Source organism: Barbus barbus (assembly GCF_936440315.1).
Source record: "Barbus barbus genome assembly, chromosome: 35".
In the NCBI taxonomy this organism is placed as follows: Eukaryota; Metazoa; Chordata; class Actinopteri; order Cypriniformes; family Cyprinidae; genus Barbus; species Barbus barbus.
Window position 1 is genome coordinate 21690601 of NC_136763.1, and position 23802 is coordinate 21714402.

At 36.8% G+C, this 23802-nt stretch overlaps 1 protein-coding gene across 2 annotated transcripts in view; it reads left to right on the forward strand.

Moving 5' to 3' along the window:
* The window catches only part of LOC306854916 (protein FAM107B), a 30670-nt gene extending 16222 nt beyond the window's left edge, over positions 1 to 14448 (forward strand). For both annotated transcript variants that reach the window (XM_079393229.1, XM_079393230.1), the window contains 3 exons: positions 4402 to 4633; positions 13042 to 13198; positions 13398 to 14448. In XM_079393229.1, coding sequence (XP_079249355.1) covers positions 4402 to 4633; positions 13042 to 13198; positions 13398 to 13514 — 506 coding nt within the window. In that variant the 3' untranslated portion in view covers positions 13515 to 14448. The remainder of the gene's footprint in view (positions 1 to 4401; positions 4634 to 13041; positions 13199 to 13397) is intronic.
* The last annotated feature ends 9354 nt before the right edge of the window (positions 14449 to 23802 follow it).

Genomic DNA, 23802 nt, shown 5'->3' on the forward strand with positions numbered 1-23802 from the left:
CCAGTGCTAATGTTAATTTTAGCTAGGATTATAGTGGGTAATTAAACACATTATTGAGGGAACAGTTAAGGCAGCAAACGTTACTCTAATCCATCTGACCAGGACGTTACTCTAATCCATCTGACCAGAAAGCGGGACAGGGAAAATAGCATTCTCTTTAAATCAGTATGGCCGAGATAGCATGCTGACGTTTATTGTTGTAATTAAGACCCCATCATTTAAATTGTTGACTATTTGACATTTAAGGCTTAATGTTCTAAAATGTAAGATATTTTAAGACTTTAAACTGCATGAATATTTCGCCAATCATTACATATTCGGGTCTTTAGCGACCCACACTGCCAGCACGGATGGATCTCTAATTGCTGCAATAGCAAACTCTCCTGATATTTTAAGAAAAAAAAAAAAAAATAAAACTAAATAAATAAAAGAATAAAACTTAGAAGGGTTCGATTTGAGCAGATTATTTTACCATCACTGCACATCGTCAGAGCACATTTCCCCAGTATACATTCAGCATCTGCCTCATATTCACAATCTCAATATATTCGCAAAACTATCGTTTTCAGCATCTTCAAAAACAAAATTTATTCACCACATCCACCATGAAACGAGAGTGACATTAATATTTCATTATGTACAGTAATTGCTCTGCAGTAAAGCCATTCAAGCCAGTTCAATTTTTGCAGATTATATTATTTGTTTTATGCATGCACTAATTATGAGTGAAAAATCATTATGTTTTAAACAGTGCTACTTTGTGGAATAAAGGTGAATTGCACTTATTGATTATGCGTACACGCAATTATTGTTGTTTAATGTTTTATTTTTCCTGCTTTTGAGGAGCAGTCCGGCGACATGACAAAGAAAGTTGATTCTGATTGGTCCTCTTGCGTGCATTCGAAGTGCTGATTGGCTAATTCACAGATAGAACCTTAAAGAACAAAGTTAGAGTTCGACTTTGTAGATAGAACCTTTTTGTTTTCTAAATAAAATGTCCTAAAATGTGCAAAACCTAAAAAAAAACATCACATAATGTAAATAAGTTAAGAAGTCACAGAATAAGAATATATTCTTGTAAGGGTTAACATGTCTTGTCCCACAAAGCATATTAGTATACTTTCTATTTATAGGCCTACTGCATCATTATCGGTTATGCTGAGTATATAAGGAAACACCTGCTGTAGCCCCACAGAAACAGACACCAAACGAATCTAATTAACCTCACTGCTTATCATCTGCAATTCTTGGAAATGGGCTCAGATCTGATCGGCAGAAACCCATGACTTCCCTGTCTGTGTAACTCCTGGGTTTGTGGGGGATGTTGATAAATATATTATGCCCATAATAGAAGGATATTCACTTTCAGAGCAGACACAGTCCACCCTCTGCTGCTCTTCACCATGTTACTGATCTCTAATCAATGAGATCAAGGACAGTCTTCCAGAGCGCCAGATTGTGTAGCAATACAAAACGTACTGTGGCACTTGTGTGTATGTGTATGTATAAGTACTTTTATCATATTGAATTCTATCTGTAAGCTCTGAACTAGCACACAAAATCTTTTGTATTTCATAATCACTCTCCCTTCACATAATATTTATGTTGGCTACATGCTCACACAGTTTATTCAGTTAAAAGCAAGCAGACATTGAAACACATTCATTTGTCATTACTAAAAGAGACTTTGCACACAGAAACATGAAATAAACACTTTAACCCTGGTGTCCATATACTTAACTCTCATTTTCACAGACATACTTACGATGATGATGATGATGATGATAATAATTTATTGTCAGACAAGTCTGGAATTTTTCTCGCATAACATTATCTATGTTTACAACATTCAACACCAACAAATACATTTAATCTGCACATTACAAAGGTATTACACATTACACTTACATAAGTATTACATTACATATACAGTCATCGTAAGTCTTCTGGAAAATAATGAAACGTGTCATGGTCCAGAGGTTGATGACTTTGTGAAATGGTGTGATGATGCCTGTTTGCAATTGAATGTGTCTAAGACAAAAGATATGATTATCGACTAAACTACATTCTTCCCAGGCGACCCTTATTCGGGGTGAGAAGGTAGAATGTGTGGTCAGTTATACATATCTGGGGACCACTATTGATAACAGATTGTGTTTTGATGTGAACACAGAGGTATTATGTAAAAAGGGACAGCAGCGCCTATACTATTTAAGAAAATTAAGATCATTCAATATAGATAGGACACTGATGGAATTGTTCTATAAGTCTTATATTGAGCCGGTATTGTCCTTTTCCATTAGCTGCTGGTTTGGAAATCTCAGTGTGAAACATAACAATGCATTAAATATAATAGTTACTCTTAGTGGGAAGATTATAGGTAAAGAACAAAGAAGTTTGTCATTTTTGCTTAATAGAAATATTTTGAGTCGGGCCCAATCAGTGCTCTTGGACAGTGACCATTTTCTGTATCCAGAGTTTTTTATGCTCCCTTCAGGTTCCCGTTAAAGACTACCAAAGATGAAAAGTAACTGATACAAATATTTGTTTGTTCCCTGTGCAGTTCAGCTGTTAAATAACTCTCTGCTTTACTCTTTTACAGAGAGTATCAATATCATCCTTCCAAGATAGCATATCATTCACCATCACTCCTAAATACTTGTCTAGACCCAAATTTAATTTCTTCAGTTTTACTCATATTGATAACAAGATCATTATGATATCATCTGATATGTAGACTAGTTTTTAAATTAAGTTTTTTTTTTTTCTTAGCAAAAATATTTTATATTACATTTTATTATTTAAATTTTCAAAAGACAATATGTAAACTGTCTGACCCGCTTGTTGATGAATATAGCATTTTCATATTTCAGAATTTTGTTTATCTTTCAAAGAGCCACTTCAATGGAAAGGGAAAATAACGATGTTAAGTACAGTTTTATTTCTACCTATATTTTCTGAATGTGATGTTTGGCCCTACAAAATTCACTGTCACAATATATTATGGGTTACTGTGCTGAGCAGCATATTGCTAGGTGTTTTCTTGGGTTGTTAAGCCTAAACAAAAACATAAACACTGGTTTCCATGTTCATTCCATAGGTGTAATTGTTTTTATATATAATGGTTTTATATTTATATTTATAAAAGCTTGTTTCTTCATGGGGACCCAAAAAATTAAATAAATAAATGAAATACACAAGGTCGAAATTTACTGGTATTACTATTCTTGTGGGGACATTTGGTCCTCATTACATGGTGAATACCAGTACACACACACACACATACATTAATAAAAACTCTGAAATGTGTTGTGAACTTGCTAACCTCTGATACTAAACCCTGGATCACAAATACTTTCACATGAATGAATTCCCTTCACCATCTTGCCTGTCATCATCATCATCATCATCATCATTTCATCCCTGTCCTCTTCTCATGCACTCAGGTTGAGAAGTGCTAAGAATTGAGCTCAGCTTTTTTAATATTGAATGGTGGAGACTGTCTCTGGTTCCTCCTCCAAGCATAGCATTGTTCTAAGCAAGCTTCAATGCATATGACACCTGATCTACTGTCACTTTAGCACAGATCACTGCACTTTTAATCTGTCCTAGAGGAGTGGCTCTACCCATGATGCAACTGGGCTGGTTTGCATTAGGGATCTGGATACAAGTTTGTCCATTAGTGGTGATGAAGTACAAACGCTCTATTTCACAATTACAGGATAATCATTTGAAAAATAAAAATAATAAAAAATCATCATGAGAATATGCTTAATTGTCATTACAAACAAATAAATAAACAACAACAACAACTTAATAGGCCTAATTTCCTTTAAGCTAAATATTGTTTCTTTGTTTTAATTTTGGGGTGAAAAATGACTGGATGTATACTTTATTAAATTGCACTGGGTGACAAAAAAAAAACAATTTAGTATTTTTTTTTTTCTCAAAACATATCTAACAGTTTTACTGAACATACTATAAGATGATTATATTAAAATCATCCATTATGGTCAGAAATGTGTGTCTTGGTTAGAGGTGAAAAAACAACAAACAAAAAAATAGAAAAAAACAAAGTCTGCAAATTGCTGAACTCAGAAGGATGCCCAAACCCAGAAGAACACAAACACTCTGCATGTCCACCTGCTACCTTCAGGAAACCTGTTTCGGCTCACAAGGACTCATTTAAACTTGGCAGAGACAAATTGTATGTAGTAGTGTAAATGTAAATGCTGGTTCTCTGATGTGGGTTGTTTATGCTGCACCATCCCACTTCCTGCTGTTTATTATGTTCTCCTTTTGCATCATTCCTTGCCTTTCTGCTCCCAGTAAAAAGAAATCAGAAGGGGGAAAAACAAAAACTACTTCCTTCCTCTCACATTGTTTTCTCTCTGTCCTCAGCCTCAGCATATGCAGATATTCAATGGGAACAGCCTCATCAGCCGAGAAACCCGGACAGGGATCCATTTGATTACCCTCATCGTGAGATCCCCCCATTGGCCAGTTATGCTCCTCAGCCTGATTACATGACAGGAGATGATGATCTCATCAAGCCTAAAAAGCTGATTAATCCAGTAAAAGCCTCTAAAAGCCACCAGGAGCTTCATCGGGAGCTGCTTATGAACCATAAACGGTATGAGGATGCACAAGTTTACAGTACATAAACAATCTTGCAATGATGACACATTCATTGCAGACTGTTCATGATGGCTTCGGTGATCATACTTTGCAATCTGGTAATGAGTCCAAATAGACTGATTGGCGTTTTCCTGTTCATGTCCCTGTAAATCATCTGCTAAATGGAAAATAATACTCACATTCAGAGTGAGGAACATTTCTATAAATGTTTCTAAAGGTAGGTGATGTAAACAAAATTTTGATCCTAACCAAATCCGAGCCATAAGTTATCATCACTGTGCTCCTGAGAAAGACGTTTAAATTTACCTGGAAAGTACCTACTTAAGAGTTCTGAAATTGTATCTATGATATGGAAGGCATTCAGGTGATTTTGGTACGTGGATCAAATGGATTTCACATTCAACACATTTCTGGATAGTTTTACTCCAAAATGTATACAATCTAAATGTTCACATGAATTGAATGAAAAAAAAAAAAACTAAAAAACTAAAATGAATCTATGTGTACTTAAGTGGGACGATAGTGTGTTTGAATTTTGCCACAGCTCACTTTTTCTCTTTTGTGAGACAATTTTTGAAGATACACTACAATGCAATGTGATGTTTTATTGTACAATACGTCACGACTTTATTGCACTATAAATAAGTGGCACTACTTTTAGGTACATACTTCATAGTTTGTGAGTTGTAGAATTCAGCTGCCACCTGAATGAATAACCAAAATCTGTGTGTCCAGAACAAGATTAAGAAGACCATATTTAGCCACATTGTGTACATAGTTAGTTACTCTCCAATAACTGTACACTACAGACCTGTTTCTGTCTAAAATCTCACTGCTGGACATGACAGTGCACTCAAGAGCATATTTGAGTTTTGTGCCACAGGATCTGCAGCATAAACAGTAAAACTCTATTGTTGGCCAGTTTAGATAAGTGCTCATATCCCTTGAATGAAAACACAAGGCAGGACCCGAGTGGGATGTGAACACTATATCTCTAATTGGTCTTTATTGGCTGAGCCTTGCATTCTTTAAATTTTAAACCTCTTAAAGTGTCCAGGAAAGAAAAGAATGAAGAAAGAGTTAAGAATAAAGGGGCTTCTGTGGCCCACTCCTGAGGGCTTTAGACCCCTCTGCTCAGACAGAGAGAGTGTGTTCACCTTTACCATATTTACTGGTATTACAGAAGAAGGGGGTGGCATTGTGGTGTGCTGCTACCAAGCAACTGCACAATGCTAATCAAAGTACTAGCAATGAGAGCTTATGGGACTTGAGGAGAAACTGAAGGCTTTCCCATTCAGTACTTTGGAGACTTAGGTTTATTTGTTTGTTTGTTTGTTCATTTAAATGATTAATTGTTGCTGGGAACTTTGAGACATAAACGTACTAATGACATATACATGAAAAGACATTTAGTAAGTTTGAGATGACATATTAGGGGGTGTTTAAAAAAAAAAAAAAAAAAAAAAAAAAATATATATATATATATATATATATGTGTATATGTGTAACGGAGCCAACGAGACGTGAGGCGAGCGGATCCAAGTGCAAGTTTTTATCCATAGACATGATCATAACACAGGCAGGATCGAACAACAGCAAACACGTATGGCACGGGCAAGACACAAGAGTAATCCTAGGGCAAGCGTGGTCTATACTAGTTACTTGAAAAAAAGTAATCTGATTACGTAACTCACGTTACTTGTAATGCGTTACCCCCAACACTGCTCACCACATAACTCGCTTCAATGGCAGCATCAGCATCCTTTTTGGCTTTGTGGAAAAGGCTTTGCTGGGACGTTAGCTCTCTCTGCAACTGTGTGGCTCGTTTTTTTCTCTCGTCTTCCTGGTACTTCTCATATTGGTCTCCGTGTTTAGTCGAGTAATGACGCTTGAGATTGTATTCCTTCAGAACGGCAACTTTTTCTTTCTTTCAGACAGGTGGCATTTCAGTTAAACTCCACAAAAAAATACTGCAGTGTCCATCTTTCCTGACACTGTCTGTGTTCATCAACCACTTTCCTTTTCGGTTTGGAATAAGACATATTTTCGTTCACAGCCAAACAAGAAATAAAATGCTAAAGCCCAGAAAACAGCTAACGTCTTATCAATTCTGCCGGCAAGCGCGGGTTTTTACGCTATCACAATTTTATTTTATTTTTTTGTTGAACCGTGTTTTTGTTTCTAGTACATATTGAATGGGTAGTTTAAATTGCTATAAAACAACTACAAATAATAATAATAATATTAATAATTTTAAAAATAATAATATTTTTATGGGCCGGATTGCATTATATTTTTATGTCAGTTGGCCCGTTAATGGCCCTCGGGCCGGCAGTTTGAGATCCCTGCTCTAGGAGCAATATTGCCAGACATCCTTGACCTTGACCAATATGTAGTAACCAGTATTACTCCAGCTGTCTCATGTAATACAAACCATTGCTGTTGCAGACAGCATGAGTGGAGGGCCTATTTATTATAGGCTTTCATTACAGAGAAGACGACACTGTTTGTGTGGGTACATTTGTTAACTGTTTTCAATTTGTTCTCTTTTATTGCTTTGGGCTTTTTTGCTGTAGTTGAACGAACTGCTTGTGACTTTTGTGATGGCTGGCAAAGCAGCTAAACTTGCCACAAACTAAAGTTAACAAGCTGACTGCTCAGGTGGAAAGACTTTCCAAGAAATGTGAAGACTTATTCAATATTCGTCTGGTAGGCTTACCTGAGGGATCCGAGGGCCCGCACATCACCGAATTCATAGCGCAACTTCTTCAGGAGTTATTGGTACTCGACAACCAGCTGGCACTTGATCAGGCCCACTGTTCACTTCGAGAAAAACTTGGAACAGGAAAATCACCTCGTCCATTCATTATCAAGGTCAGCAGTTTTCAAGCCCGAAACCAAATTCTGCGTAGTGCATGGCAGTCATCGCCTCTTCTCTACATTGGAAAGAAGCTCTCCATCTTCCCAGGCTTCGCTCCGTCAGTGGCTAAGAAACGGGCTGCTTTTGCACTGGTGAAGAAGGAAATTCACTCATGTCTGAACGTCAAATTCGGTCTCCTGGCCATTTTACAGATTACTTTACCCAGAGGTGAACTGCACAGGTTTGATGATCCCAATCTGGCTTTAGACTTTGTTAGGAAAAATGTTAAAGGTCCCATGACATGCTGTTTTTTGGATGCATTTATATAGGCCTAAGTGGTCCCTTGTACTGTATCTGAAGTCTTGTTCCCGAAATTCAGCCTTGAATGGTTAGTTTAAAATATTGTGTCTGGATACGGTCAGTGTTTCCCACACATAGACTTTACCTGGGCGGACCGCAACAATATCCACCGTCCGCTGCCATCAGCTCCCACGTCTCGCACACACGAGCGTGACTTTAGAACAATATTTAGTAACTTTCAGACCCATTAGGCGTCTTTTTCCCATAACGGGTACATACTAACAAACCTAGCGACTTAAAAAAAAAAAAAAAAAAAAAAAACTTATCATTCAGTTGGAAGATGTCTCCAGTACTGCCCCGCGAGCGCGAGGTCTCTCTCCCGGCGCAGTGTCGCCTCTCTCGGCGTCTGTTCTGAGCAGCGAGCGGCAGAGAAGCAACGCTTTCAGTTTGCCTTAAAGCAGCAGACTCATCAATAAATCATTTACAAAACAGCGTTTCCAAGTACTTGTCGCTTACTGACTGTTTGGACTTTTAAATATGAACATAATTTGTCTGTTAATATGCGCAGTTTATTACTCAGACGCAAAACAGTACTATAGCCAAAACCACTGCATATGGCTTTTTAGTGTAAGTTAGATGTATATTGATTTTATCAGACGATGTTGCGATTATAAATCAGGATTTAAGGAGTAAAGTGTGAGTGATTCAGGGTTAACGTATTATTAGTGGGTCGTGTTTACCATTTACTTGTTTTATGTATGGCAACAGAAATATGTAAATGTGAACAGCTTTATTTGGCATTCAGTTGTATTACAGTATGTGACAGTTCATAGAGTAGAACAGATCTGAAGTGCCAAAAAACAACGCTTCGCTCGTTTGCAAGCCATGATGCATCTGGCTCTCCTCGCACGGTCGTTGCTAATTTTCTCATGGGCGGGCAAAGCAGAGAAAGGGGAGGTAACCTTTCCCCGTATGACGACATAAAGGGAAGATTCCAGATTGGGACATCTGAGCTTTCATTTTCTCAAAGGCGAAGCAGGATACCCAGGCCAGGGCTCGGTTTACACCTATCGCCATTTCTAGCCACTGGGGGACCATAGTCAGGCTAAGGGAACTCATATTAATGTTAAAAAACCTCACAAAGTGAAATTTTCATGCCATGGGACCTTTAAGAAAGGTGTGTCTTCGAACACTGTTGAATAGGTGGTGTAACAGTGCACTTGTTCTGACTATTTTCAAATTTTTCAGCAAAATGACACACCCTTTATTTTATTTACATCCTCTTTTTTTATGACACCTTAATTTTGTTAGTTTTAATTATAAAGGTCTTAATAATCCTATTAAACGTAGTAAAGTACTACATCATCTGTCCCAACTGGATGCTCATATAGCCTATTTACAAGAGACTCACCTGAGAGTCAGAGACCAGCAAAGGCTGAGGGGGAGGGATGGGTGGGGCAAACGCTCCATTGATCTTTTTACGGGAAATCCAGAGGTGTAGCAATTTTATTACATAAATCTATTCCTTTTGTACATTCAAAGGTGATTTCTGATTCCTCAGGTAGATTTGTCATAGTTATTGGGCAAATTTATAATGTCAACTTTGTTTTAGCTAATGTGTATGCCCCTAACTGGGATGACAAACCTTTTTTCAAACGCTTCTTTTCAATACTTTCTGAGTTTTCTTCTTATTACCTTATTCTTGGTGGTGACTTTAATTGTTGTCTTAACCCACAGCTGGATCGCTCCTCCTCTAACTCTCCTCTGTCTAAATCCTCTAAAGTTATCCAATTATTTATGAAAGAATTTTCTGTCTCTCATGCTTGGCGATTTGATGATGGTGATGGCGTGGTGATGGCGCAGTGGATAAGACACATGCCTTTGGTGTGAGAGACCCGGGTTCGAATCCATTGTGAGACACCAATGTGTCCCTGAGCAAGACACTCAACCCCTAGTTGCTCCAGAGGCGTGCGACCTCTGACATATATAGCAGTTGTAAGTCGCTTTGGATAAAATAAATGTAAATGTAACAATGACTGAGACTTGGTGTTACGAGCACTTCCTCTGTCTGATTGCCTCTTCAAGATTAATTGCTTTTTGTATTCCCCAATTGTAAGTCGCTTTGGATAAAAGCGTCTGCCAAATGACTAAATGTAAATGTAAATGTTAGCAAAGCAAATATCTCAGCCGGATATTTTATATGCCACATCCCCATCGCCACATGGCGACAAAGGTAGTAGTCTGCTTGCACACCAGTTACGCAAGATAGCTTCCTCCAATCAAATTCCCAAGGGTTTCAAGAGAATTTTGAGTTCAAATTCCTTGATTTGTGTATTTTAACTAATCCCTTACATATTACCTCTGTATTTAAAGAATTGATTATGTCTTTGTACTCATCAGAGCTTTCCACTAATTCGTACAGCTTTGACGAGCTTTTAATTTAGTTATGCTTTCCATTGAACAATCATCTTCGGAGGAATTAGACCAGCCAATTACTGTCGAAGAACTTTACGTAGCTGTTTCTTCTTTACAGTCGGGGAAAAGTCCAGGTCCAGATGGCTACCCAGTTGAATTTTATAAACAGTTTTGGCTAAAACTTTCCCCTTTATTGTTGGATATGTTTAACGAATCATTTGAAAAAGGCTATACCCTCAGACCCTTAATCAGGCTCCTATTTCGCTTCTCTTGAAAAAAAGACAAGGATTAGACTGTATTTAGAGTTCACTAGGAGCAAGGAGCGAGGAGTACTTCAAAACACGGGAGTCTTTAATAGTCCACACACGTAGGAGACACAGGAACACTTGGAATGACGTTTAGAACCGACACAAACTTACAGAAGGACTGGGGCTTTTAAACACAGGGTAATCAGGGAGGAAGACGAGACACACCTGGAATCAAATTAACACTCAACATGAGGGAGAAACTTGGTCACATGGAACCCATGGGGAGCAAAACACACACAAAACAGTCCATACTCCTGACATATCGCCCCCCTCCCGGAAGGTGCGTCCTCGCACCGTAGTAATATCCAAAGGGGAGGGACGGGCGGGAACTAAGGAGGAGACTCAGGAGGAGGACGGATGAGGGGGCCGGCAGACAGAGACCAGGGAGGCGATGAAGGAGGGAGGAGCCAGAGAAGAGACAGGAGGGACCCGGAGCAGGAGGCGCACAGCTGGACCCAGGCCACAGCCTTGAAGATGGCCCACGGTGGAGCCGACGGAGGGAGGAGCCATGGAGGAGGGATGGCTGCCAACTCCAGGGGGCCGACCAACGGCGGCGGAGCAGGTGGTGGAGGAGCCCGGGGTGGAGATGGAAAGCCAACGAGCCAGGGGGATGCCGAAGATCTGGGGGCCAGGGTGGAGCCGAGAGCTCTGGCGACCGAGGTGGAGGCGGAGACCCGGAGATCCGCGGCAGAGCCGGAGCAACTGAGGACCCGGGTGGAGCTGAAGGGAGGAAGGAGCCCAACGGAGCCGGTTATTAATTTATAACCAAATTTCTGGTTATAAATTAAACTTATCCAAAAGCCTAATATTTCCCATTAATTCATTAGGAAAGTGTGGCTCTTTTACTAACGAGTTCTGCAACATCACTGGCACATAAAAAGCTTATCTTAAGGCTTGATAAAAGAGGCACTGTTCTGAGAGTGACCTATTTCTCCGCCACCCTTGTGCCTAGTGTGCCACCTTTGATGCCCACTTTTATATGTGTGCATGTGAGATCCACATCTCTTTTTTGTATTTTTTTTCTTGATTTCAGAATAAAGTGTACACAGAAACAGAAAGTAATGATAAACACAATGTGTACAAATACTAATAAAAAAACAAACAAACAAACAAACAAACCCCTTGAACAGACGAACCACAGTCAGAACAGAAAATAATAATAATAAAATATTAATATATTAATATATAAGTAAATATTAATCAGATATTAAAGCTATTAAAGATATTATAGCATCACTCAAGGAAAGTGATGCTAAAAGAAGATGCTAAAGGGGGAGAGACAAATTGGTCTCAGATGTCACTGATAGCCATGACAGAAAAAAAAACACCATCTATGGATCATTTCAGGAACGGATCGATGCCAGCTATCTGAACAAGGTTTAGCAAGTGACTATTCATAGCCGAGAGCTGAGATAGGACTAAAGAGCAGCATGCTATTATTATGAGGGCTCTCAGGAGTTGTTATCTTCATTATTTGCCCCTTGTGTTTATTTGTTGTTGTCTGGCTGTCTCTTCAGTTTGAAGGACACCATCTAAATTAGCAAGGATACTAATTGGAACTCCCACATGTGCTGAACTCCACACACACTTCCTTTCCCTTCTCTCAGCACCTGTGGCACCACCTCCCTGTGGAGAGTACAAGCTCACACCTAATTTAATTATCAGTCTCTCTGTGTGTGTACACATATGTCTATCCTGGCACTATAGTTAATAATTATCACTCGTGTTAGCAGGAGCTTGGCACCTTGAGAACAGTCATGAGTGCTTATCCACTTTTGGTAATAGATGAAAGGCTCATATATATTCAGCTAAACTGCACTTAGACAAACAAACACACAATTCATATGTCAAGGGCTGTCAAAATGAGCCCATTATCAATGGAATGTGCCTCAGCCATGACTAAGATGGGAAGTCATAACACTGAAGGATTAGAAAAACAGGAAACTAATGGACATTCTGCATTACAATCTGAGCACTAATTTTACAGGATATAACAGATTTCCAGACACACACACACAAACACACACAGACACACACACACATGTTTGTTTTTGTGAAAAGAGGGGACATCCCATAGGCGTAATGGTTTTTATACTGTACAAACTGCATGTGCTATTGCCCTACATATACCCTACACCTAAACTTAGCCCTCACAGCAGACTGTGCATTACTACCCCCCCCCCCCCCCCCCCCCCCACACACACACACACACACACACACACACACACACATACACACACACGTTTAATCACTGATTAAACATGACAATACTGCCACCTGCTGGATGACTGATGGACTGCTTCATCTAATGATGTGATGTATTCTGTGTTCTCTATTCTATTCTATTCTATTCTATTCTACTCTGTTCTAATCTATTCTATTGTTTGTTTAAATTATCATTGATTTTTATTTATTTTTTCATTTTCTTTCTGTTTCATTCTATCTAATCTAATTAACTCATACCAATCTAATTCCATGTTATTTATTTATTTCCCCCTTATTTTATTCTATTATACTCAGAGGTATTGGTGTGGAGAACAAGCCAGAATTGCAACGTGTGTTGGAGCAAAGGAAGAGAGAGCAGGTGATAAAACAAAGAAAGCAGGAGGAGGAGGCCAGGAGGAAAATATCTCCATTGGAACATGAGCTTCTCAAGAGACAGCAGAAACTAGAGGAGGTAGAGAACATACAATCATAGAGTGTGTGATAAGGACATGGACTAACGAGGGTCAATATCCTCTTTTATTATTTCATGTATCACAGAGGTCTTAACAGAGCTAACGCATTTTATTATGCTTACATATACCCTATTTATTGGCAAACCAGCAATCAAATATGCACCAAATAATGTATATCTGTTTTTCTATAAACTATAGCTGGAGAAGGAGCAAGCAAGATTGGAGGACAGCAACTGCAGTGCTCCAGAATTCATAAAAGTGAAGGAAAACCTGAGACGAACATCGTTTACAAGTTCTGGAGAGAAGGAGGTGTAGGGGTGTAAACAAAGACTGGATCCATGTGTATTTGTGCACAGCCAGTAACATAGAGAGCTGCTGCAGCTCCTAAACACCACCCGCACGACTCTGCTTCTCTACTTCTTGCCTCACCTCTCTCTGTAGGAGGTTCAGAGAGGTCAGAGATAAGGACAAGACCCAATGGACCTCTGCTACACCTTCACATTATAAGGAGGTTGTTGCTTAAGAGGTTTCAGGAGACTGCAAAGAGAAAAAGAGTGTTTTTTTCTGCTCTGGGTCAGACTTGATGGGTTAAAGATTAACTGCTCAGGATGCTTATGAGTTTGTGTGTATGCATGGATGGACAGCTATGTTCTGGTTCTGCCACATTAGATGAAAAAGTGAAAACAAGGTACAGGGATTAGTTTCAGAATGAAAAAAACACACACACAAAAACATGTATAAGGCGGCAGTTAGACAAACAGTATCAGTATTATAGGCAAATTGTTTTTTATTACACCGCCAAATATTTGTTCATTGCCTAATTTTAAACATTGTCTCTTATACTTAACAATCAGCACTTGTCACTTTTAAATGAAAATATAAGAACTATGATCATTTTCAGCTTTCATCGCCCTTGATTTACAGTATAACACCTTGCACGTGTGCACACAAAATTAATTTTACTCCTAAGAAAAAACAACAACAACCATTAAACATAGATATTCATTGCAGTGATGGCTAAAATGATGATGCACTTTTACAAAGCTAACCATTTAATTTGACACGGCATAGAGTTAAAGAAGTATACAAATAATAGAAGTTTCTGGGTTGTGCTTACTCCAGTGCCTTTGTTAAAATAATGCAACAGGATAGGCTGCCTGACTGTTACTTTGGTCCAATGTATGTTGCATATAATTGTGTTCATAGTCATATCTTTATGAAATGTTCCCTAATAAAACTGTTTTACATTGTTTGGGTTTTCAAAGCACAAAGTAAAATTGAAATATGTAATTTCTGCCTTTTTTTTGGCTCCTGAAGCCATTGGATAATACAACAATCAATGTGTTACATGTTGTTGCAGTCAAAATCATAAAACAAATATAAGAGTTTGCTACTTACATTTTTTGTAGCTTTAGCTGTGACACTTTTGATTGTTATAAACAGAGAACTTACACAATAAAGAAAAAGTACACATGCTTCATGTGAATAAAGATATTAATGTTACTTTCATTTTGTGCCCCATTTTCCTGTAAGTAAAGAATTAGTTGGAATTAATTCATTTATTTAAACCAATACAAGAAATTCTACTTGTGCAAAATACACAAATGCAAAGAAAACCATTTGATCCATCTACATGCACCAACAAGTTAACAATAAGATATCAAGTTTAGCCCTGTGCTATTTAGATACTGCCAACTCTGTGTCTGCAGGGCTAGGCATCCGAACTTCCCAGTTGTGGAATGTCACAAACTTCTAAAGTGAAACAGTAGAGAATAATATGTGTGTGTTGTGAATTTTAAGTAGATGGTCTAAAAGTGAAGTGGCGTGATGATACAGGAGGTCACAGAGCCTGGTTTGGGGTTATCATGCTCGGTTTCACTTTAATGGGTCCTGAGTTTTTTTTTTTCCACTGATGGAAAGTCTCCATCTCGCCCTTCATCCAGCTTCTCGATAGCTTCTTAATTAGAGGGACAGGTAACACTATACCCTGAATCACAAGACCCTTTGTCCATAAAAGCACGCTATCCACTTCTAATCTGTTTAATCCCTAAGAATCTTCAGAATCCGATTTGTTGTGCTCTAGTAAACAAGGGCTAAATTGTTTGAAGTGAGGCTGTTGCGAACCTGAACTAAACAATGGCACACCTGAACTACTGGCAACACAACAGCCTGAATATGAACACAATCTTTCAGGGAGACGCTACAGGTGTAAATACAAACCACGCCAACACACTATGCTTTTGCTATGTATAATTTACATGATTTGTTTTTAATTAAAATGTGATTACTAATTGAATGATTGAATATGACATGTAAACTAAAAACTTTTATAAATGTTTTTGAAAGAAGTCTCTTAGGATTATATATACAGTCATGGCTAAAAATATCGGCACCCTTGGTAAATATGATCAAAGAAGGCTGTGAAACTTAATCTGCATTGTTAATCCTTTTGATCTTTTATTTAAAAAATTCACAAAAATCTAAACTTTCATTGATAATAGGAATTTAAAATGGGGGGAAATATTATGAAATAAATGTTTTTCTCAAATACACGTTGGACACAATTATTGGCACCCCTAGAAATTCTTATGAGTAAAATATCTCTGAAGTATATTCCCATTCATATTCACAATTTTGAGCACTCCAGGGTGATTATGAACATGGAATTATCCAGCCATGGCTGAATAATTCATACTGAATATAAATAACTAAATATATATAGGATGGAAAACAAAGTCCAAATTCCCTTAATCATCCATCACAATGAGAAAAACCAAAGAATATATTTCTGATGTGCAGCAAAAGATAATTGAGCTTCACAAATTAGTGAAGTGGCTTTAATAAAAGAGCTAGAGCAGTGAAAATTCCCATTTCCACCATGAGGGCAATAATTAAGAATTTCCAATCAACATAAAATGTTACGAAATTGCCTGGAAGAGGACATGTGTCCATATCGTCCTAATGCACGGTGAGAAGGAGAGTTTGAGTAGCTAATGACTCTCCAAGGATCACAGATGGAGAATTACAGAAAACAGTTGAGTCTCGGGGTCAAAAAAACCTTTAAAAAAATGGCCAAACAGCACCTACATCACCACATGCTGTTCGGGAGGGTTTCAAGAAAAAATCTCCTAGCTCATCCAAAAACAAACTCCAGCATATTCAGTTATCAGACACAACTGGAACTTCAAATGGGACTGGCTTCTATGGTCAGATGAAACAAAAAAAAATAGCTTTTTTTTGCAGCAAACGCTCAAGATGGGTTTGGTGAACACAGGGATAAAAAGTACCCCATGTGTACAATGAAATATACTCCTGTATTTTTTATGTTGTGGGCCTATATTTCTGCTGGAGGTCCTGGACATCTTGTTTAGACACATGGCATCATGGATTCTATCAAATACCAAAAAAAATAAATAAATAAGTGACTGACTCTGTTAGGCCATGTTTGGATCTTCCAACCGGACAATAATCCAAACACAAACCTCAAAAACAACAAAAAATAAAGGTCACTGAGGGTCACTGAGCACAAAACCAAGCTTCTGCTGGCCATTCCAGTCCTCTGACCTGAACCCTGTAGAAAATGAGTGAGGTGAACTGAAGAGAAGAAGCACCAACATGATATATATATAAGAAGAAGAAGAAGAAGAATCTTACTGGCCTAGTCTTTTGAACGATGGTGTAAGGCTTAAAAGGTATAAGTAAATAAAAAAAAAGCATTACATTATTTTTGCCCAGGAAAAAGGATAAAGATTTGTATTTATTTTTTTTAAATAGCAATGCATATTGTCACACTATATGGAGAAAGCTGTCAAAATGGATCATTAAACTGCCCATAACAGGATTTAATAATAATACAGGCAATAAAACTGGTATGAAAAACAAAACAATCCATAAAACAAAAATGTGAAAGATAGCACATAAAAATATCACACCGGCCAGTTGAAATAATAAATTAATACATGTATAAAATTATAACATTTAAAACAATGACATACCTCATAGCTCAAAAGACTGGCTTAATGTATCCCTCTGTGGTTTTATTGTATTATCATGCTTGTCCAACAGATATTAAAAAAGGACCTTTGCTGAAATATAGCCCCCTTGACAACTTCCTCATTTGACAACTAGCTCTATAGGCTACCATATAAAGTGTTGAATCAATCATATAACCAGTATAAACAAGCCTAGACAGAAGCCAATTTAAGCCTGTATGTAATATTTAAATAAATATGATGGAATATTTTTATATTATTGATTTACCAACTCACTAGTGTACTTAAAGATTGTATGCAGCATAACATTCAGAGACACATCTTTAGATAAAACCTGCTGTCTGTCTCTTGCTGGCTTGGCCTGAGACCAGTGTTTACATTTCATAGTTTCCGATAACATCTTAAAATGCGCAGTGTTGGCTCAACTGTTTATGTAAATGTGCAATCGTGTTTTGGTCCAGTTCAATCTGTTGGGGCAGATGCTGAAGGCCACACCCCGAATGCTATGGCTGCTGATGCTGCTGTGGGTGGGGCTTAATTCTCAGGTGAAATACAAAGCAGCAGGACTCTGAACTCAGAGCTGAGATCAGACATGGGGCCACACAGTCAGATGATACTAACGCTGCTCATCCTGGCATTTGTTACCTACATCTGTGAAGCAGGTATGAGAAGCTTGTGCTGCTGACTTTTCCTTTTTCATTCATTCATCCGTTCATTAGTTCATTTATTGATAATGAATTTACAGTTTTTTCATTAATAATGGTAGTTTTTTTTAAATATATAATATTTTATAACATTATATTGCAATTTATGTGTACATTAAGTATATCTATTCAGGTATATTAATAATAAAAATACATGAATGTATATGAAATTACATTTATTATTTATATTAGATTATTGAATATTATATCTTAACATTTTTGCAGAACATTAATCTATTAACCATACCATTTAATCTGTTGCTTTCAATAATTGTTATTAACAATCTTATTAAACTAATTATGATTAATAGTACTGAGGAAAAAGAAGACATACACAGTTAGCTTTTTAATTATCAGTAGAATTATCCGTGAAAAAGATTTTTCATAATTTTTTTAATATGCAGCTAAACTCCATATGTCTAGTTCCCTATGATAAACTGGTTATTTATTTACTTACTTACTTACTTACTTTAGCACTTCTCCGGAAGTCTTCTGCAGTGGACTTTCTGGGGTCTGAGCGAGAGAGGCGGGCAGTGAGATGTCAACAAGGAGGCTGTAGCTCTGAAGACAGTGAGGCAGAAGAACTACTTGAGGCCAACTCAGAATACGTGAGTTGAGTACTAATGTGCAAAAGCCCACAGCAGCTATCTTGGACAGTATTTAACATCACTTCGTATATAAGCCTTTTAAATATTTAAGTTATAAATAAACTTAAATGCTTGGACCCTGTTTTACTGACAGATGTATCTGATATATAATGTAAGCTCATTTTTGTTGCATATGGAACTGAAAAGCACCTCCTTAAACTGCTGATCTATTTTCTTTTATCAGGAGCAGGACAACTCAAAGATGTTCTTTAATGGTGGATCACAAGTGGAGGTGCAAACGGTAAGACTCCAATCTGTCATGCAAGACACAGTACACAACAAATAAAGAAATACTTTGAATTATGTTTATTTTCTGTACCAGTTGATAAATATACTTAATTCAAGATGTTCTTTTAAAAGAAGTCTTAAAATCTAAATTAATCAAACTATAAGGATGTTTAGACATTTAGGGAGACCAGACGAAATGCTTAATAAGAATATTATTGCTGTGTGCTGCATAATGTGTGATCTTTTACTGTAATATTCTAAAAATATGCACTTGACTAGTTACTGTGACTGATATTATTTGCTATATGTAATCACTACAATTCCATTAGAATGGACGATGTTCCCTGGAAGAAAGACAGTACTGTATTTCCAGTGCTTGCTCACATGTCTCAATCTAACATGTAAAGTGGAATGTAACACAATCCATCCATTGTGGGGCTTCTCTGAACTTCTTCCTTTTCTCTTTGCCCACCTCTCAGAGGCCTGACGGTGAGCCACAAAGAGAGGGCTCAGGTATGTAGCCCTGCGGCCCATGGCCTCAGGGCTGTGAGAGTCCACATAGTGGGAAAGACAAAGAAAGCCTGGGGGAAACTCCACTCTACTGCATCACTGGATACAAGTCACACTGAAAATTATTGAGTCTGAGATGGATAAGTTTCTCATGTAATTCTAACATAGATGGTGATGCCAACTTTGGTGCTTTTTAAAGAATGCTGCTGAAAGCCTTTGCCTGTTTTACAACCTGTTATGACACTATAGTCTTGGTGCTAAACTGACATTATTCATTTTAGAGAACAGTGTTTAGATACAACACAAATATTAAGAATGAACCTCAATGTACAAAATATACCTTCACTATCAAAAGTTCAAAGGTACATCAATGCTACCATGTTACATACAACTTATGCGAACAAACATCAAAATGCAAAAAAACAAAAAAGGAAAAAAAAATCCAACAATCTATCTTTTAATTTCCTTTACAAAAAGGTTCCCATAAAAATACAGTATGACATGAAAAATACCTTTTTTACTTCTTCTTCTTCTTTGTTTCACTACCATGAAGACAATGCAATGATATTCATTGAAATGCCTTACTACTCCATTTTAATGTCATGGTATAATAATATTATAATCATTCAGTACCATAATAAATGTCATAGTACCATGGCATTGCAATCTAATGCACTCATGTTTAGGTCAGTGTTGTTGATAATGTAAAAACACATCCAACACAACCTTCAGTATTAGTGATAATTGTCTTACAGTATAGAGAATAAAATCAATGCTGACTATTTTTACCATATTAATTTTCCTAAATCTGCTTTCTGTTGATTTATTTTTCATGCAGATGATATAAGATGTCCTATTGTAATGAAAATAAAGATTAACTGCTTAGAAATATTCTCCTGCTTTCTATCCTCGTTTTAATATCTACAAAGGCTCAATACAAAAGTTAGCTGAAATGCTAACATGAATAAACAGCTCATATTTTTGCCTGAATATTTAATTTAAAAAAAACTGTATCAAATGTAATATGTAGCAGTAATGTAAACTTTTATATAACTTTAATATTAACTTTGTTTCTGCGGTCACCTGCTGGCTGTAATTCATATGGCACCACCGCAAAACAATTGCAATGCCATGCTAATTGCCATTTTTGGTATCTTTATCTGCTCTATGTGACTAACATGGATACTTTCTTCTTGTACCTGAGCAGGATTTTTTTTAAGGATGTCGACAGGTAAAGCTTTTCGTTCACAGGAACACCTTAGAGAACCTCGGCACACCTGAAACCACATCCTGTGACTGTGTGTGGCGTCCCTGGCGGCAGGTTGCTAGGCGATGCCAGGCATGTAAACATGGTGAGGTGTCAGCTATACCGTGGGAGACAGAACCAAAAGGCAGGAGGGCAAGCCGGGGCCAAATGAATGAATTTCAGGAGGAAATGGAACACCCCCTGGAGCCCCACAATAAAAGAGCAATACAACCTCTGCACAGAAATTTCTGTATGCTAGTCTTCTGACAAATTACACAAATGCTGAAATATGATATGCTAAATGGGAAAATTGAGTATATACTATAACAGATGTGGGTTGTTAGGTCTATGTGAAGAAACAGAAACAAAAAGAAAAAAAGTTTCTAAGGATAGTTTTATGATACAAAAACAATATTCTGACATTTTAAAGTGAATTACGAAATGCAAAACCTGAAATAAAAATAGTAATCCACCTGGATTCTATTTGTTCCAATAAATGGACCATGAAGGTACAGCTTTCCAAGACATGGCTGTTGCCTTTCCAAAACATAAGCACACTACAATGTTTTACAGATGTTTGTAAATCCACCATGTTAGGTCTGTGCTAGTCTGTTTTAAACCACCACACTGTACCATTTTCCCTAATCTAGTTTATTGCTCTTATAAATATATTTAAACACATGCAGTAAAATTTTGGACAATAAGAACATTAACAAATAAACATTTTTTACATAAAGTACACTAGTTGTGCTTGCATTATGTGTAATGTACTCTCTCTCTCTCTCTCTCTCTCTCTCTCTATATATATATATATATATATATATATACATACATTGGGCTACAACACATTTTTATCATAAAAACATTTTTGGGATTTTTTTGCACCTCATATTTTGAGTAATCATTGACAAAATGGTCCACAAGTAATTATTATTATTTATTGCTTCCTCAATCAAAATCTGAAGTGCATATATTCAGATCAATGAGGCCTCTGACCAATTATTAAAAAAAAAAAAAAAAATACAAAACTTTTGCTGATTAAAAGAAAACAAGTTGATAAAAAGACTGAGCCTGGTATTTAGTGTTGTATAATGAGAGATTTACAAACAATTTGTAAAAAAAGCAAGGTCATTTTTGACCAGAAACACCTAATTAGGTAAATAATTTTTAGCATGGTACAAGGGTTACATAATAGTGTAGTAATAGTCCTGTGCAGTATGTTGTACGCAGAATGCTAGCTCTCTTGAAAGTCTGAATAAACCAGACGTTTTGGTTGGTGTAAAAAACATTTATGCAGTATGCCATGTGTTAGAATGATATACTGATATTGTTTTTTTGTTTGTTTTTCACATTATTTTAAATTTCAGTTAGGTTGACATAATGGTGAAACACCTACAGGTGGCAGTAAAGCTCAGGATAAACACTAACACATAATTCCACATTCTAAATCCACAAAAACAATGAGTCATTTTCTAAATTAGATCTTTTTGCAACTGCAAACAAATGTGCTGACATTTTGTGCAGATAATTTGATATGATGTTGGTTCCTTCAGCCTGGAGTTAGACTGTGCATTCAAACAGAAATAAAAGCATCACAGCAGTGTGTATATCTGCAGCTAGATCCAATGAACGAGGCGTGTGGCTGATCAAAGTCTGGGTATCTTGGTCCAGAGTGAATGTCTGTTTTGTGCATTAGATCTGAGCTTCAGGAATCTAAATCCCTTTCAAGCCTGAGCAGATTGGATTAGACATGAATAAAACGATGGACTTTATCATCGTGACACAAGAGTTAACAGTGGATTATCCAAAAACTGTTATTTGGCCTTGGCTTTATGCTCAATGTTTCATTTTTAGCACAAAGATTTACTTCAAGTAAAATGTATTTTCATCCAAATAGACAGGTAAGTCAATCAATACACTGAAAGTCATCTTGCAAAACACCTTTACTTCCTTTACTTCCTACAGTTGCTGTGTCTCAAAATATACTAAGCAGTCTAGAAACTCATCATAGGTGAATAAAAAAGACCAGAATTTGGGGAAATATCACATGCATTCTTCATTCAGAAATTATCTACAACTTTTTTTGTTGTTTGTTTGTTTGTTTTTAAAGGAATAATGTTGGTACAGTCTAATAGAAGAAGGAATTACATATTTGAAATTTTGAATGTTAAAAACATCTACACCTCCTCAGCGTTCCTGCAAGCAATGACCTTAGTAAGCCCTAATGGGGTAATTTAGAAATGTGATTCCTCTGGGTTTGTGCTGTCCTGTAGAGTGATAAATGTTCTGCATGTCATTGCATGCCACGCATTAAAGATTTGCTTGAGGGTATGCTTACCTGTCAGATATTTATTCATAACCTTAAACCTTATGTAATGAGAAAATGGTTTATTATCCTTATTTCTGCAAGTAAACAAAGGACTTAAATTTGTGTCAGGACATAGCTATTTCCTACATAACAAAAATAGGATTTTATAAATTGCTCTTTGGAGTTGGTCAAATCTTGAACTGTACACCAAAATATGTACAAAAATACACTTAAAAATCAAAATGGCATTAGTAAAAAAAAAAAAACATTGAAAAAGTTTTTTTTTTTTAAATCCATTTTATTAATGATATATAAAACTGATTATAAAATATTGTAATGCTGTAAATACTTTTTTAAGACAATGATTTTTCAGTTGTATGGTATGGATATTTTTGCAACTGATCTGACTAAACTACTTCAGGCTCATATAATTAATACACTAGTCAACATTTGAAGTGGATCAAAACCTTCCATCAAAGTTGTCCTAAAACCTAACACCAAAATGCGTTCTTGTCTTAGAACAACTTTGATTAACTTTTTTGATCCACTTCAAATGTTAATTAGATCTTTTATATTGTGGATGTACTTCTCATAGCTATTTTTAGAGGTCAACCAATATTTAATTCAACTGACAGCAATATTGATGCCGATACTTAAAAAAAAAAACAGATTATGTATTACGTAACAAAAGTTTTATATCCTTTGACAAAGCTCATCTCTTAGCCATCCAAGTGTTTATGGTTATATGCAATGATATGAAGATTTGAAAATGGCCAAATATTGAAAGATTAATGTCTGTCAATGTTTGTTTCCTCACAGCAAGGCCAAACTGGAAACAAAATTAGTTAAAGATGTGGAAACCTCATATGCATGACGTAAGGGCTGTGTATGTGTTTAATCTGGTAACATTTTATAATAATTGTAGTATGAATATATATGAATGGTTTCATAACATTTCTTGGCTTTAA